The sequence below is a fragment of the Microcebus murinus genome, chromosome 11 (assembly GCF_040939455.1).
Source record: "Microcebus murinus isolate Inina chromosome 11, M.murinus_Inina_mat1.0, whole genome shotgun sequence".
NCBI classification, from domain to species: domain Eukaryota; kingdom Metazoa; phylum Chordata; class Mammalia; order Primates; family Cheirogaleidae; genus Microcebus; species Microcebus murinus.
The window spans coordinates 48,618,835-48,635,074 of record NC_134114.1 but is presented as its reverse complement, the minus strand read 5'-3'; the positions used below and the strand labels follow the sequence as shown (position 1 = coordinate 48,635,074).

Below are 16,240 nucleotides of genomic sequence, written 5' to 3'. Positions count from 1 at the left end.
GAATATAAAGAAAATCTTTTATTTTGGGCATGTTATGGTGGTCTCTTGAAAAGGGATATGAGAACTTTATATCTTAAAAAACTAAAGGATTCAGTTAAGATTAAATTCTATTTCAAAAATCATAACAATGATCAGTTCATTACAAGTTATTCCTTGTAAGAATCATCAGCCACAACCAAGGCCAAAACATACGAGTTACTTAAATAATATTTTATCTACTAACATTAAGGGGAGAGGAAAAGCTTTTTTAGAACACCACCAAATAAAATTATACAATTAGCCTGAGAAGATAAATAGTTTCCTGGTTGCTACCAGCAAGCTCCAAAGGGGGAACAGTAATGGATGTCTTGTGTCTGTATTTTAAGTGTTGGCCACTAATAAAAAATATCAAGACCCAAATTTAAGAGTAGGTTAGAGCTTCCTGTGTATTTCCATTGGCTAAATACACCTAAGTGAAAAAAAGAACGCGAACATAAGAGCATGCATTTGTAATTGTCCTAGATCTCAGGACTTCACAAAAGCATTACTTAAATCAAGCTGTTCAAACCTTATGGGGACCTTGCCTGGGTTTATGCAAAGGACAGAAAATGAGAAACACGGCAGGGAGCTAGGCCCACCCGGCACAGACTATAGCAGCTGGGGACTCACAACTGCATGATAGGAAAACCAAGGCAAGTTCCTACAATCCACCTTTATCTAAAAGGGGCAAGTTCCCCTGCAACAGATTCGCTCTAAGCTCTGGAAGGACACTGTAAATGTGGTAATGAAAGTAGCTTTGATTTTTACAACGGACTGAAGGAAACTTTTTGTATGAAGATAAACAAGAAAACATTCTTATTCCTGCCAAGAATGATGTTTATGCCACAAGTATACATGTTTCTCTGGCCAGAAGAGAAATTTCTCTAAAAATTGATAATTTTTCATCTACTATATAGTCCATTCACATGACCTTTGAAACCCTAAGTTTATTTTCTAATTGCCATGAAGCAATCTGCCAAGTCTGTCACACAGAAATGAAATTAAGTGAGGGGTTTCAGTGCAAATAGCTTTGGATATCAATTCTACCCTTTTCAGGAATGCCTATGAAGGAATGAAAAACACAGGACTAAACTGGTAATTATGGTAATATCTTGGGGCAGAATTGTAGAATTAAGAGAGGAGAATCTCACAGAGGCTGAATACAGGGTTCCTCCTATCTCTTCTGTTCAAAAGTGCATCATTTAACAAGCATAATTTTCAAGGTATTCTCACAAATAGTAATATGCATAGTGTTTTCCAGCATTTTCTGGAAGCTGATTTGATGAAAATCCAACAGCAGAATTAGATTACTTGATGATACATCATAACAGATCAAATACATAGGCACGCATACCTATGCGTTTTCTGGCTTCCTCCCTCCCTTCTGTAGTTACTGAGGAACCGACAAACACCAGGCACTGAGCAAGGGACCAGGGAGCTGGAGATGACTGCTGTCCCTCAGAGCCCACTGCCTGCTGGTGAAGAGAGACCCACAGAGGTCATTACGATGCTTTGTGGCTACATGCACTGAGAGGGAGGGCACAGCCACAGGCCATGTTATGGTTTTTACCTGTAGGCAGAATGGAGTCACCAAAGAGTGTTAGATACTCTGGTTGCTACGTGGAAGTGTGGATTTGTGGAGTTAGGACTGGAGGGAGGCAGACCAGTGAGGAGGAGGGTCTGAGCTAGGTAGTGGTTACAGAACAGGAGGAAAGAGTTGCAGAAATATTGAGGTAGTACACCGTGAAGTTCTAGCAGCTAAACCGTGAAGTTCTAGCAGCAGTTGCGTGCTGAAGGGAAGGAAGGAGTCTAGTATGACTCAGAGTTCTAGCAGATGATCGGACAGATGGTGGTGCCAAGGACAGAGCAAAGAACGCAGGAGAGGCAGGTGTGGTTGAGGAAATGCCGAGTCTAGTTTTAGACAGGTGGGGTCTGTTTCAGCAGGCCCTCAGGTGGAAAGGTATTTAGTAGGCAGGCAGGCAAGTGAATCTGAAATCTGAGAGAGGGTTGCCGGCCTGAGATATGGATTGGAGGCCATTAGAGTCCACAGGATTTTAATACAAGACAGCCAACAAGGTCACCAGGAGAGAGGGGGAGCAGTGGATCCAAGATGGGGAAACTTGCAGAAAACATGAGTGGGAGGAGAAACCCTTGGAAGAGGCAAGCAAGAAATGGTCAGAGGGGCACCAAGGATAAGAAAATATATTAAAAGGGGGAAGAATTCGATAACATCCCAATAAAATGCCCAGTGGATATGACAGTGAGAAGGACATCAGTGAGTTTAGTGAGAGGGGGTCACAAGCCATTTATTCAACAAATATTGGAGTCACACACCATCCTAGGTGAAAGCAGACGTAGTCCACAAAGCCCACAGAGACTTAACACGCAACTGTAGTGTTCCTCGGAGTGCGGTCCACAGACTAGCACCAACCCACAAACTGTTTGATCTCAGAGTGTGACAAGTATAATTATGGAGCATAAGGATTTAGTGACTTTTATAGCAAGTTTACATGGCCAGGACACCCAAGTAAATGATCATTTTCCTCTAAAACTCATGTCATTTTAATTTATGGGAGAGAAGTGGTCTATACCAAATTAGAAATAAAAACAAAACCCTAAAACAATGTGTTCACCCCCAAAGACAGTGTGAGAGGCACTGGTTTAGTAGACTGCAGTAGGTTGCAATGTGAAACAGGGACAGAGAACAGAAAGTTTGGATGGGAAAAGGAAGAAAAATAGGGCTGCTAGCCAGAGCAGGATCCTATCTTGCTATAACTAAATTTGGTAGGGATAAGGACAGGTGGATTTCTTGAAAATTAGGATGCTAGTATTTTCCTTTAGTTCTATGCAATTATTTGTATATTCATGCTTAGGAAAACCACCTATGATTATGTTTACATGGGCATAATTTATGCCCTATGAGATACAGAAATGCAATATATCCAAGTACAGAGACTAAACAGGTTTTGCTTGTTGCCTGTGGCTGGTCAATTTCAGTGAGAAAGGCACTGTTAGGCACTCATTCCATTCCCCTATACCCGCTCCCTCCCTGTCCTGGGTGTTGTCTGGAGCTAGGCATGCAAGTGTTAGGCCCAGACAGGTCCTGTGTTTATCTGTTATTTTAGAATTGGATATTTTGTTAGAAGAACTGATGTTAATGAAAATATAAGTTGCCATTTACTACCCAACACCACATGCAGGTTAATTAATAGAATACATAGCCTGAGAGAAGCCAGCAATTTTCCATTTAGTTTTTTCAGACATTACAACTAGATAGCATCATCAAATAACACACATATGCTCAGGCAATTTATAACTTTATGGTTAAGAGGGAAAAAAAAATCACTGCTTCAAAATCCTTCCCAATCCACTTATCCTAGAGTCATAGACTGTCAGGTCCCAAGGTTCCTGTAAAGGTTATTACATTAATTTTCTATTACTATAAGTAATGACCAGAATCAATTCACAGCAAGTAGCAACCAGGTAGGTATTTTTGCTTTTTCCTTACTTTCCTAGAATGTGAATTCCATTCTCATGGTTATAACTTGTAAGCAAATTACTTAAAAAATATATATATATATTTTTTTTTTCAGGAGAAAAGCAAAACCAATCAGGAAACTTTATATGGTGTGTGGCTCTTACCTCCTGTAGCAATTTATCTAATTTGTGCTGTAATTCAAGGAAGTATCGAGAGGTGATGAGACCCTGGTGGGATTTATCCAAGCAATCTCGAGCCAGTTCAATAATCTGATGGTGAGTGAAACTAAGCACCCCATCTGCTAGGGGAAGAACGTTGTCAGGAGAGTAGCTGGTGATAATTTCTTTTAGACGTTCTTCCATCTGAGCTGTAGCCTATTTAGAGAAGACACACATATGCAGGTATAATACAAGGAAACACACCTCCTTTATCTAACATTTTCAGAGACCTTTACAAGTTGTTAAATAGAATTCTAGAAATTATAATAAAAAGAATCCTCACATCTCTGTGATACAATAAGGTGCACAAATGGTCATTATACATTTGTCCAAAGCCATTCAATGTACAACGCCAAGAGTGAATCCCGATGTAACTGTGAACCGTGGGTGATAATGAAGTGTCAACGTGGGTTCATCAACTGCAACCAACGTACCACTCTTGGGGGGTGCTGACAGTGGGGGAGGCTGTCCCTGTGTGGAGCAAAGGGTACACGGGAAATTTCTGTACCTTCCACTCCGTTTTGCTGTGAAGCTAAAAGTGCTCTGAAAGATAAAGTTTACTTTAAAAAGCAGCAGCCTCACTATGTGGAATAGAGAGTTGAGGTACAAGTGAAAATGAGTATTTCAGAGCAATGCTACCCTTTTTCCTATGTCGTATCAAATGTTAAATGGTCCATGGAAGCTGCTTCAAATAACTCCAATGACATCTGTGAATTGCCATGCTTTCCTTTTAGATCTTGGGCTCTTTCAGACACAGATTGTCAAAAATATCAAATATTTCTTTATGTTTTTACTAAACTCAAAAATCAGGATTGTTGCTAGAGTTCCAAAGGGTGAGCCAAAAGTTTGTCTTCTTGACTCGGTTTTAATGTGCCAGGAGCCCGCATCTTACACCATCCTCATTGTTTTCTCAAAACGCATCATCACGTGCAAAAGGCCAAGGGGATTCCCTTGGTAAAATAAATCTGAAATTTCCTTTCCAACTTTCACTCTCTCGGATCACCTACTGCCTAATCAATGCTCCTTGCTTAAGTTAATTACATATGCAGGGAGGCTCCGTCTTCCTCCTGTCCCCCTCTCACATCCTGCCCTGCGTTAACTAGTGACAGTCAGTACCTGCTTCCCTAGAGTGAGCAAGTGGCATGTGATAAATAGCTAAAACAGCTGCAATCGATGACATCAATGTTGGGTTCATTACAAATAATAAGTACTCTACTCCTGATTTATGAAACCAAAGATTTCCTTTTGTTTTCTTGCTTAGGGCAACAAAGGTAGTGGGGGAGAACGCAGAGAGGTCGCCTTCTCCAAAGTCTGGGGAAACACTTTGGCGGGAAAGATGGGGAAACGAGGTGAGGTCAGGGGCACCATGGTTGCAGCCAGGGGTTTGGCAACAACTCTTCACAAATCGCTCCCTGGCTCAATTCGAATTCCTTCTACCCGTCTAACTGGGGAATGCTGCAACTGTGTCTTCCCTTCTAAATGAATAAGGGTTGAGGTACAATGGCTGGAGAGATAGGAAATCACAGCAAAGAAAAATGAGGTATGAAAGTAAAAAGAAACACAGAAAAAAACAACTTTCATGACACATCAATCCAGGCTTTGAGGGAGAACAGCAGTCTCTGCTTGACAAGCAGCCCAGAACGTGGGCATGAGGAACATGAAGTCTCCAGGCCTTTCAAAGCAGACCATCCCCGCAGCACCTCACCAAGCCCCCCAGGGTGTGGCCACACCAGCTAAACTCACTCTAAAGCCAGTGCAGAGTACAGAATGGCTAGTTCTCAGCAGTTGTTAGTTCACATTTTTTTTAGTTGTTTTACCTTTCTAAGAAGGCTATGGTGCTGTTTTATGCAACTCATTACTTCCCATAACAAAACCACCTTACAGACTCTAGACCTATGTTGCCTGTTCGTTTCGACGCTAGGCATCTTAAATTCAATTCATTACCTTTGGGAACCTTTCTTTGTAGACATGGTTCATCATAATTATTTCATGGTCACAGCAGGCGGGAGAACGTCCAGGGCTGCAAGCAAAGCAAATTACCCTTTTAAACTTGCCACAGCATGAAATGAAAATAAGCTTTTTATTTATAAACAGTCAGTTGCATCAAAAATACTACACCACCTTTGTAAGGAGAGTATACTAGGTAATAAACTACAAAATCAGTCATTAGTACACATGTAGACACACATACCCATAAACACAAAGATACTCTGAATAGAATTAAGAAAGCTCAAGAACGGGAATGCCACAAAATAATTATAGTTACAATACTGCAGCATTTCAGAAAATGTTCTTCAATTGAGATTATATTCTGCATGTAATATGAGCTTGTGTAAACTCTAGAAACCAATTAATGCACTGCAATATAAAACAAAATAGGGTAGCTACAAAGAGCAACATCTACGACACAGTTTAACAGTGTAATTTCACACTTTTATCCTACACCTGCGCTCTGCCACATACCACAGAAGAGGTCTGGGTGTCTTCCGTGGCACAGGTGTCATAATTGAAATCCATTTTCTAGCCTGGCAAATATTTATTTGGGATGCTGAGGTGGGCATTATGCATAATATGAAGCAAAGGCATACAACTGTTGTGTGTTTTTCTTTATTTCAACAGTAGGTTCATGTTCCCGCCTAGTGGTATACAGTTGTGCAACTTCAGTGTATTTATATTTCTGGGTAGATTCAGCATGCACAAGATATCTTAGGATTTCCTTTAATAAACAAAAAACGGCACCCTGTCGATGAAGCAGTAACTGGTCTTTCATTCCATATCTCAGAATATCCTAACACATCCCAGCGTGGCTTTATTTCATATTAGTTTATAATACTACCTGAAGAAGAATGGCACGAACAGAAAACCCTTCTTGGTAAACTCTGATATTCAACTGAACACCTAACAAACAAGATTGCCTTGAAATTTCCAATGGCTAGAAGTTTTCGCAGGTCTTCCCCCAAGGCCATTGTGATTACTGCTACTGCAGCAATTAGCAAACTAAGAATTTAAAGGAAAAACAATAAGAATCATTTCAAAGGTAATCAAGAATATCATGCATTGGTGGAAAAATCGTGCTATATTTATAGTAGTTCACAAATCAATTAACACATGTATGAATTAGAGGACCAGAAGTCTTCACTCAAAATGGATGAAAAGAGAGAATTCAACTAAGTAAAGGTATTCAGCTCGGTCCACACACCTCAGACTGCGGGAACGGGGGCGCATGGGTGTGTTCCTGCATCTGTTCTCAGCGGCGATGCTTTCAGTGGTACAAAAATGTTTCGATAAGAAGTGTAATTCATCTGGCGTCGGTTGATATGGTAACTGATGCAACTTCTCCTGGGAGGAACAGGATGACTGAAACAAACCAAAATGAGATTATATGACTACCTCAAAAAGAAATTCTTCAAATGACTAATAGGAGTTCAATGTGCAGAACGTGGGTGATACCGCTATTTTATATTGTTTCCTTTTCATGTTATAATTATATGAACTACTACCTAAATATGTATGTTGATGCTCTGAGAGGTCAAAATGCCTTCCATATTTTATCTCATTTATTTGTTAAGACAATTTCCCAAAATATAGTTTCCTCCTGGGAGAAAAGCCAAGATCTGAAAATGGATAGGTCCTAGTCAAAGTCAAAACAAGAAAGCAAACACTGGAGTGAGATTTGAGTGCATTATATCACAGATAAGCTCTCAACTGCATATGGTCACCCATATCTATTGCTGCTTATAATCAAACGCTGTAACTTTTAGGTAAGTAACATAATTGAATTATATGATGTGAAATCAAAAATAGGGTAATGAAACCTCTTTTTAGAATGCATGCTGTCCTTTGATGCAATTGCCATCAATATATGCCATGGGTAAAAAAAACGGAGGGATGAAGATGAAAATCATCACTCAACACTTGGAACAAGATAAGCAAGAAAAGGGGACCAGCTAAATAACACTGCTTTTAATCAATCCGAGACATATAACTATAAAGCAAAGAAATTATTTGCTGTTTTCATTTTTAGTGGGAGGTAAACTGTGAGCAATTCTAATAAAAGAGATGGAGACATTTTTGAGTATGTGGAAATATGGTTAGAATACGCATATTTGGAAAGATAGCAGTCACTTGAAAATGTCAGTTCTTACAGGATTTTTTATTTAAAAAAAAATCTGTCATTACATTACAAGCACCCTTCGTAAATACCAAAGCACTGCAATGTAGCAGCACTGGAAATTAATGACCAAAGCTTACAAAGATCCCTGCAACTGGAAATTATAAAACACCTTACTAAGTACACACTGTGTGACAAAGAAGGATTTTATAATGTAATGAGATTATTTTATAAACCATAAAAATGAGAAGACTACTAGAAAGACTTATGAGATAAACCAAAGCTCGATTCAGAAAGTATGGGCACAGTCTTAAAACACATTCACTATGAAAAAAGAAAACACATGAACTAAGCCAATTCAAGAAATCAGGAAAAGAATAATAAAATCAATGCAAGCAGGAGAGAGCAGCAGTGGTGATAAAAGCAAAGATAAGGAAATTAGCAAAAAGAAAAACAGAATTTAGAATCTATACATACGTCTCAAAGGTAAATCAATGTTCACAATCTTGTAGCCAAGATTTCAAAACCCATGAACCCAGAAGTTTGTTCACGAATTTACAGTAATCTCTTTTGGTGGCAAAGCACCAACTGAACTGATGAGAAGCTATTTAAAATATTTATTTAATCCAGTTAGTGTGAATGTTGATTCAGGTTGCTGTAGAAATACTAATATATTTTATTATGAGCTGCTGGTCCAGTTGCTGCTGGGCTATTACGTGTAGTACAAGGGATCGTGTTACCTTTCTAAAGGTGAAAATTAATTCCAAAACACACCAGGCTCAAGAGTTTCACCTAAAATATTACAGCTCTGTACTTGCATGGGAAGAATATCAACTAATTTCAGTGAGGGGTCTTTCTGTGGAGGAAGGGAAGAGAAAGACGCTGGTGCAGAGAGGGGCTTCAGTGGTTATCTTCAACATTTTATTTATTAAATGAAATAAAAATTTGCTTTTAAGAACAGTTGTAAGCAAATATGACAAAATATTAACATCTGTTAAGTCTAAGGAAAATTTTGTGGTTATATCATAAACATAAACAGATAACCTAAGGAATGTGGCCCATGTTTAGTGACTGAGAGTTATGATGAGCTGAAGGACGCAGTGGTACAAGTTAGTGTTATGACCTTGACAGTATTAAAGAGAGGAGGTGGCAAGGAGCTTCTCTGGGGAGGGAACCCCTTTCAACTCAGTTGGAATAAGCCAGGTGTAAATGGAAACAGGGCCAGGCCCAAGGGACACCAGGATAAGCCTACCGCACTGGGAACCACTGTGCCATGGCCAGCAAAATGGCCTGGGGGTGATTCGAAAGATACCACATAGGGCCCAAAAGGCGAGTCGTGTTGGACAACAGAGAAGTGCAGGTTCAATTTCAGCAGAGATGAGGGAGTCAGGGGACATCCCAGTGAGGAGAGCTGCTAGGAGGACAGAGGAACCTGAGTGCCGCCCCCAAGAACTTGTACATTTATTGAAGAGACACCTCCAAGGGTCAAGATGTCTTTGGAATACCACTTTCAGAAGAGTTTTGAGAACTAGTTTGTGAATTTCTCAAACTGAGTCTCATTACTTTGTATTTCCAGCATGTTCTCTAAGTGTGGTACTAATAAGTCTCATCACCCTACTAGTCTGCATATGATTTTTGACTACAAATCAAATTGATTTCCAAAGAATGAAGCCTTGTGTAAAAAACCATGCTGCTAGTTTTCAAGGCAATTAGAATTTCAAAAACATGTTCCGGGTAATATCATTAAAATAAGCACTTAGTCTCTCAAGATAAGCATTTTGCAAAGCATAGTATCCACATGCATGCATAAGTTTCCACTTGTTATTTATTAAAAATAATACCGGCTGGGCGTGGTGGCTCACGCCTGTAATCCTAGCTCTCTGGGAGGCCGAGGCGGGCGGATTGCTCAAGGTCAGGAGTTCAAAAACCACCCTGAGCAAGAGCGAGACCCGTCTCTACTATAAATAGAAAGAAATTAATTGGACAACAACTAAAAATATATAGAAAAAATCAGCCGGGCATGGTGGCGCATGCCTGTAGTCCCAGCTACTCGGGAGGCTGAGGCAGAAGGATCGCTCGAGCCCAGGAGTTTGAGGTTGCTGTGAGCTAGGCTGATGCCACGGCACTCACTCTAGCCTGAACAACAAGCGAGACTCTGTCTCAAAAAAAAAAAAAAAAATATCATTTTAAAGTCATATTCAAATTTATGGTATTGATATTTTTATTTCCATTCTTTCACTCAGTAGAAAATAAAATAATTTATCTGGTAAGAAATATGGGAGACTATCTTCCTACTGCTGCAATTCCATATTATTTCAAAATTAAAAATTATTATCTAAATATTACCTTAGAAAAGCCTCATAAATTAATTTTAATTGCAAAATTTGACATTAAAAGAATTTGCAATACTAAGTATTCTCTGGGAAGATTGATTAACTTCATATGACCAAATCTTTTCAATTTCAGAGTATAGCATTTTTAACATTTGGCAATTTTGCAGGTTCCATAATATACACAGGAAAGATATATTAATGTTTACATTTCAGCATAAGTAATTCTGGCATTCAGCTAACAACACAAATATCTGTAAAATTTAAAACATATTTTCAAAGTGATTATAATTTTATTTGTACATATCCTATATTTTTATTTGAAAAATAACATTTCCGATAGACTAAATGACTAAACAATTAACCTAGAAAAATGAGAATCTACTAGTGATTCAGATTAGACTTAGAAAAGAAGAAACTGCAAGTACTGAGCAGTCTGGCATCCTTTTCCTCCTAATATTTAAAAAAACAAGAACACAAAGAAATTGAGGAAAAAGAGAAGTACTTTTTCTATAATAGTTTTCACTCATCACTTTTTTATCAACAACCAATCAGGACAAAAGATAGCTGGACTTTCACACTATAGCTCCTCCAGTCTATGAACAGTTCTGTCAGGCAAAAATAATAATTTCGGAAACTAAAATTTCATTCTGAAGGAAAAAAATAGGAATATTGACATCAATAATTATATGATACCACCTTCTTCGATAAAATAAACACTTAAAAGAAAAGCTGTTAGAACCACAGTGTAAGTGTGTATGACTAAAAATTGTCTCACAGGTCTTCTTCTGTAGGCACATATGGAAGTTAGAGAGCCCAATGATTCCATGTGACTAATGGCAAGACCAGGCTTATTAATTACAGGGTTTAAGAAATGCCATGTAAATTCCTTAAAAAGAGCCGAGAGACTGGGGCCTATACCGCTTACTGTAATCTTACTGAGGGAACAAGGGAATGGTAAACGGTCTCTCAGTTAATTCTTTGTATCTCAGATTTCTGATGCATAAAATGAGGAGAATAATGACAATTACATCATAGGGCATGTTGCTATGACTAAATGAGCCGATGCTTTTTAATTAGACTCGTGCCTACCATATAATAAAAAATAATATAATTTAAAAATTATTTTAAAAATTATTTGTACAAAATGGGATCAGATTCTATGTAGCACTCCCTTTATCAAGTCATTTCCAAAAATGGTGTATGACTTACTGATTAGAGATAGAAAAATTCTATATTCTCCTTTATTTTTCTTGCAAAAGAGATTTCTGTATCCAAGCTATAATAAAATGTGACTGAAGGCAACACAAGGTGATATAGTTGAAATACGAAAAAGACTTTGAAGTTAGGAGACACATCTAAAATATGGGCCAATAACCAATGCCGGTTACTGCCCTAATAATCAGGAACGACTTCACCATTATTTAGTGACAACTTTATTCCCTGATGCCAGTGAGGATTTTTAGGCATCCTTTACTGATGTGAGGTTGATGTGCCACTGAAATTACTCAAGGTTGTTAGGTTGTTTCTAAATGGACAATAAATTCATGTATCACAACAAAATGGAATAATGGACAGAAAAATAAATTATCTCTGCTCAATAAAATACTATAAGGAGATGGTAAAAATAATCTAACAGATTTTGACAACTTGGTTTTAAAGGTGGCCCAGAAAACCCACATCATATTACACTTCAAATTCTGGAAACACATAATATAAGGCAGTGGTGATTATCAGAGTTTATGTCATTGTAGTTTCTTGTCAATTCAAGTATTATTAAGTGGCTGAATCTATGTGCTTAACTCAGTGCTGGGAGCTGTGAAAAATACAATAGATGGATATCCCTAAACAATGAACCAGAGATTTTGACAAAATGAGGAAGGAAATGAATCAGAAGGGCCTCTAGAGCCAGAGGTCCACATTCCTGGCAGGCACAGGGCTGATTCACCTCAGCTATTGAACGTCTACAACATACTGGACCTTTCTAAATGAACCTGGCTTCTAAAGCCCCACAGATACAGGTATCCCACAACATCACTAATTTAAACCAAAAAGCATCTATCTAACCTACCCAATTATTTCCAGTAATTGCGAGGCCCCTTGTCGAAATGTTATAGTTTGGGGCAAGAGTATCATACCTTTTTCCTCTATCTTATTTTCATTTCTTAACCTTCTAAGTTGTTTTAACCTCTCCTTAAAAGAAAGTTCTTACCTAGGAGGCACAGATAATTTAAGACTTGCCATTTTCTTTTCTTTGAAGGAGACGGAAAACAAAACAAAACAATCCTCTGTCTAAGCCACACAAGGAAAAAGGCCCAGTCCATCAAAGTTTAATGGCATTTTCAGCACTAATATCACTGGCATGGAACCAAAGGAATAAAACCAGATTGTGTTTTTTCCCCCAAACTACACCAAATGGTATTAAAATGAAAGCTCCCAATCTCCTCTAAACTTGCAATCCTGCAACTTACTCCACTTATGTACCCACAGTTTAAAAGCTTGCAGCAAAAGTATGTCCTTTTTATGTTTCTCAGGCCATGATTTGATGCATAACTTACTCCGAGTGGCAGACAGGCAGAATTTATCTTCTCCTCCCTACCAGGAAACACCCGGAGAAAACACGGCCTGCGTAATAGCTCTGTGGTTGTGAGGGAGAGAAAAAATGTCAGGCACTTACAGAGACGGTAGAGCTGGGTGTGTTGGTCCCATAGCCAGAGGAGGGGAGAGAGGCCAGCGACCAGCGGCGTCCATCCGTCCTGTTGGGAGAGTGAGTTTAGCTTAGGCCAACACTGGAGTACTATTACACGGGAACCCCAAGGAAACCGAATATATTTTTAGTCAAACACGGACAGAAACAGAGTCTGTGAGGATGTGGAAACGTTCAGCAAGGGTCAGGGTAAACAAACATTATACAGCAGGTTGACTTTTATTTAAACTGAATCAATACACCCAAACAAGTAGAAAGTGAATGGGTTGATCCATATTATTGATCTCTCACTAATACACGTTGACAAAATGAATACCAGGGATAATTACAATGGTCAGACTCAGCAGATTCAAATGAATAAACACAGAAAGGGAGGAGGAAAAGCACTCTCATATGGAAACTCATACCCAGAGCCAACGATCTGTAGAAGGGCCTGAATTCCAGCATGGCACAAGAGCCTGTGGTGACTTTTATGGCATCCTGAACACTTTCTGCTTATTATTTTCCAGGAAACAGATCTACTCATCGGGCCCGGGGAAGAAGGGATCATTTGGCTCATGGCTGGCTTAAGCCTGAAGTGGCCAATAACTTTAGTATTAAGAAAGTGACTGATCTGTGCTCAGAATCTCTTAAGAGTTACTGCCCTCTGACATGACCTGGCTTCATGAGGTGTTACAGCGAAAGCCTCTCGCTGACATTTTTTAGCATGCAGCCCAGCTCTGGCCAGTGACAGCGGGGGCAGAATGAGAAATTTTCCCCCCGTGATAGCACTGAAGGCAAAGAGTGAAGTTGCCTGCCCCAGTTTTACAGTCAAAGCGGTCAGGAGCCATGAAGAGAGTGGTTTTTATCTTTGAATAAGGATAGGATGTGTAGTTTCTGAGCTGGACTCTGGTTATGAATTAGGGTCCTGACAGAGGTCTCAGGGGAGTTAATACAGTAGTAGAGATGATACTACTGGAAAGGCCAGAGGACACCAGAAAGCAAATTTTGTGAAATCTCTGGCATTCCAGAGCTATTACCTTAGTAGCCATTTTGAGTAAGACTGGGCCTTAAAAGTCACTGAACATTGTGAAAACAAACATGGGCAAATTTGCCAAGGGGCAAAACAGGAAAAACACATTTTATAAGGAGGAATATTGCATTCTTAGATGCGGTATTATACACGGACATTTTGTAATTCACGATTACATTAATTTACCAAGTAAGAGACAAGAGTGGACAGAATTTATAAGAGACACATTCACAATCAGTTGAAGTCAGGGAATTCAAGAGCATTAGACTTAAATTTGAGAAAGGTCACAGTTAGATGTTCATGTAAAAAATTGACATTTTGGCCTAAATTTACATTCAAGGGAAAATAAAATCATAGGCTGCCATGGCTGTTACCTTCAAGAAATGCAAATGGTCCACAAAGACAAAATGGCATAATTCAAGTGAACAAATCACAGAACTACTACAATGTTAAGATATTAATAAAAATTTACCTGTCATTTCTGTACCATGATTGGAGTACAATTGAATCAAGTATGTTTAAAAAAAAAAAGAAGAAGAAGCAAAATAAGATGTATGTAAATATACCAGATATAAGGGATTGGAAGAGCTAAGTTACATGTTCTCTAAAAATATTTTTAAACAATTAAAATGTTAAAAATTTAAGAAAATTATTATAATAACAAGCTTATAAAGATATGTAGTAAATGACCACAGGTTGATCCTATTTTATTTGGCTACTTATTAAAGAGTTAAAAATACATGCCTGTACTTTATATTTTAAACACCTCTAATTTAAAGATATAAGAAAAAGAAATGATTTTAAAAGAATTATTCAGTCCATTTAATAGCAATTATCAGAAACTAGTCTCTGGAAAGAGTGAGGGACACAATTTCCCCCACCATGATTTTGTTTTGTGATTCATTAATTCTCCTTTCCCTCAGGTATCAATGAACATATTTCAGATGAATGAACAACTCCAAGAGGAGACATGTTCTTATTAGTTCTAAAGCATAAATTACATTTGCTTGCTCTGGAAAACACACAACTAGAAAGATGTTTAAACAAGAATGTGCTCAGTACTCTGTACAGCCACGGACCAGAAATAATTTATGTCTCATAAAGTTCCCTAAGTTGTCCGTGTCTGTTTACTCAAATGGAGCACAAAGGACCATTGCATTTTCATTACCATGACAACCGCACATCACAAGTTACTATATATGCTATATGCAGTACTTAAGAGACAGCATGTCCTTTTTTCAAGAAAGCTATCACACAAATGCAATTTGGAGCCTTCTAACAATGTTGTCTTTTCTTTGCAGTAGCTACCAATAAAATGTTATCTGAAGACAAGTCTAAATTCTTGCCAATGCAACAAGACTTTTTTGAAAAGAGTATTTTTCTTGTGGGTGGCAATCTCAGTGCTACATTAAATGAAAAAGTAAGAAGGAAATACATCTGATGGGAACACAGAACACAAAGAGATTGACAAAAAGCATCATTTCAACACTACTAGCAAAAATGCATGGATTAATAATATGGCGTACAACAAAGAAAGAATGAAAAGTTCCAATATCAACCTGGCTATTATAACTGTATGAAAAGGAAGCTGATTTCTTTATTTGTTATAGTCAGTGCGGTGATACATTGTGTATTCTAGTTGATGCTGGGACAAGTTGAACTATGCCAATATAACGTAACCAACTAAAATCCACTCCAGAAGGAATTGTGGAAGAGTAACTAGGAGGCTGCTCTGCCTTTCAGGACTCAACGAGTGTCTGATGACCTGAACCCAGCAGGCAAGCTGTCCTAGTAATCTGCTTGTAGAAATACATTCTGAGATTCAACCTGGTGAATAATAACCAGCCAACAAGAAGAGACCCATGACATTGATTCAAAGGCTCTATATTTCCAGTGAAAGTAAAAGCAATTTCTAAAACATAAACCTCCATATCTTCTGGGAAAGGTAGAGCAATTTTATCACCGTCATCTTACCACCAAGTAAAAAAAATATTAAATAACTCCACAATCAGGTGGATTGTAAATCCGCATTACAATTAGCAATGTGAAAATGTGTTTCCTTGCTCCAGACAAAATCTACTATACTATAGTGCTCATTTTAATCTTTTATTTTAGCTTAATATTAAAAAAGTAACTTGATAATTTTACTCTCAAATCTGTATTAGAAAATATGGGAAGCAATGTATGTTACCATACTTTCCAGTATACAATTAGATTTTTACATTACAGGAATGTCTACTAGGAGAGTATTATCATATGGTACAAGAAAGATCAGGAAAGATTAATAAGCCCTTTATCCCTTTGCCTAAGACGAATTTCAAAAAACAGAGCAATATTTCCTCTATTGGGCTAAATTTACAAAACAG

The 16,240-nt window shown here is 38.2% G+C and overlaps 1 protein-coding gene across 13 annotated transcripts in view; it reads right to left on the bottom strand.

The window, feature by feature from the left end:
- MAST4 (microtubule associated serine/threonine kinase family member 4) overlaps positions 1–16,240 on the bottom strand; it is a 516,707-nt gene that overhangs the window by 60,491 nt on the left and 439,976 nt on the right. For all 13 annotated transcript variants that reach the window (XM_076008062.1, XM_076008063.1, XM_012784115.2 and 10 more), the window contains 4 exons: positions 12,833–12,911; positions 6,914–7,071; positions 5,659–5,734; positions 3,661–3,870 (listed from right to left, as the gene is read on the bottom strand). In XM_076008062.1, coding sequence (XP_075864177.1) covers positions 3,661–3,870; positions 5,659–5,734; positions 6,914–7,071; positions 12,833–12,911 — 523 coding nt within the window. The remainder of the gene's footprint in view (positions 1–3,660; positions 3,871–5,658; positions 5,735–6,913; positions 7,072–12,832; positions 12,912–16,240) is intronic.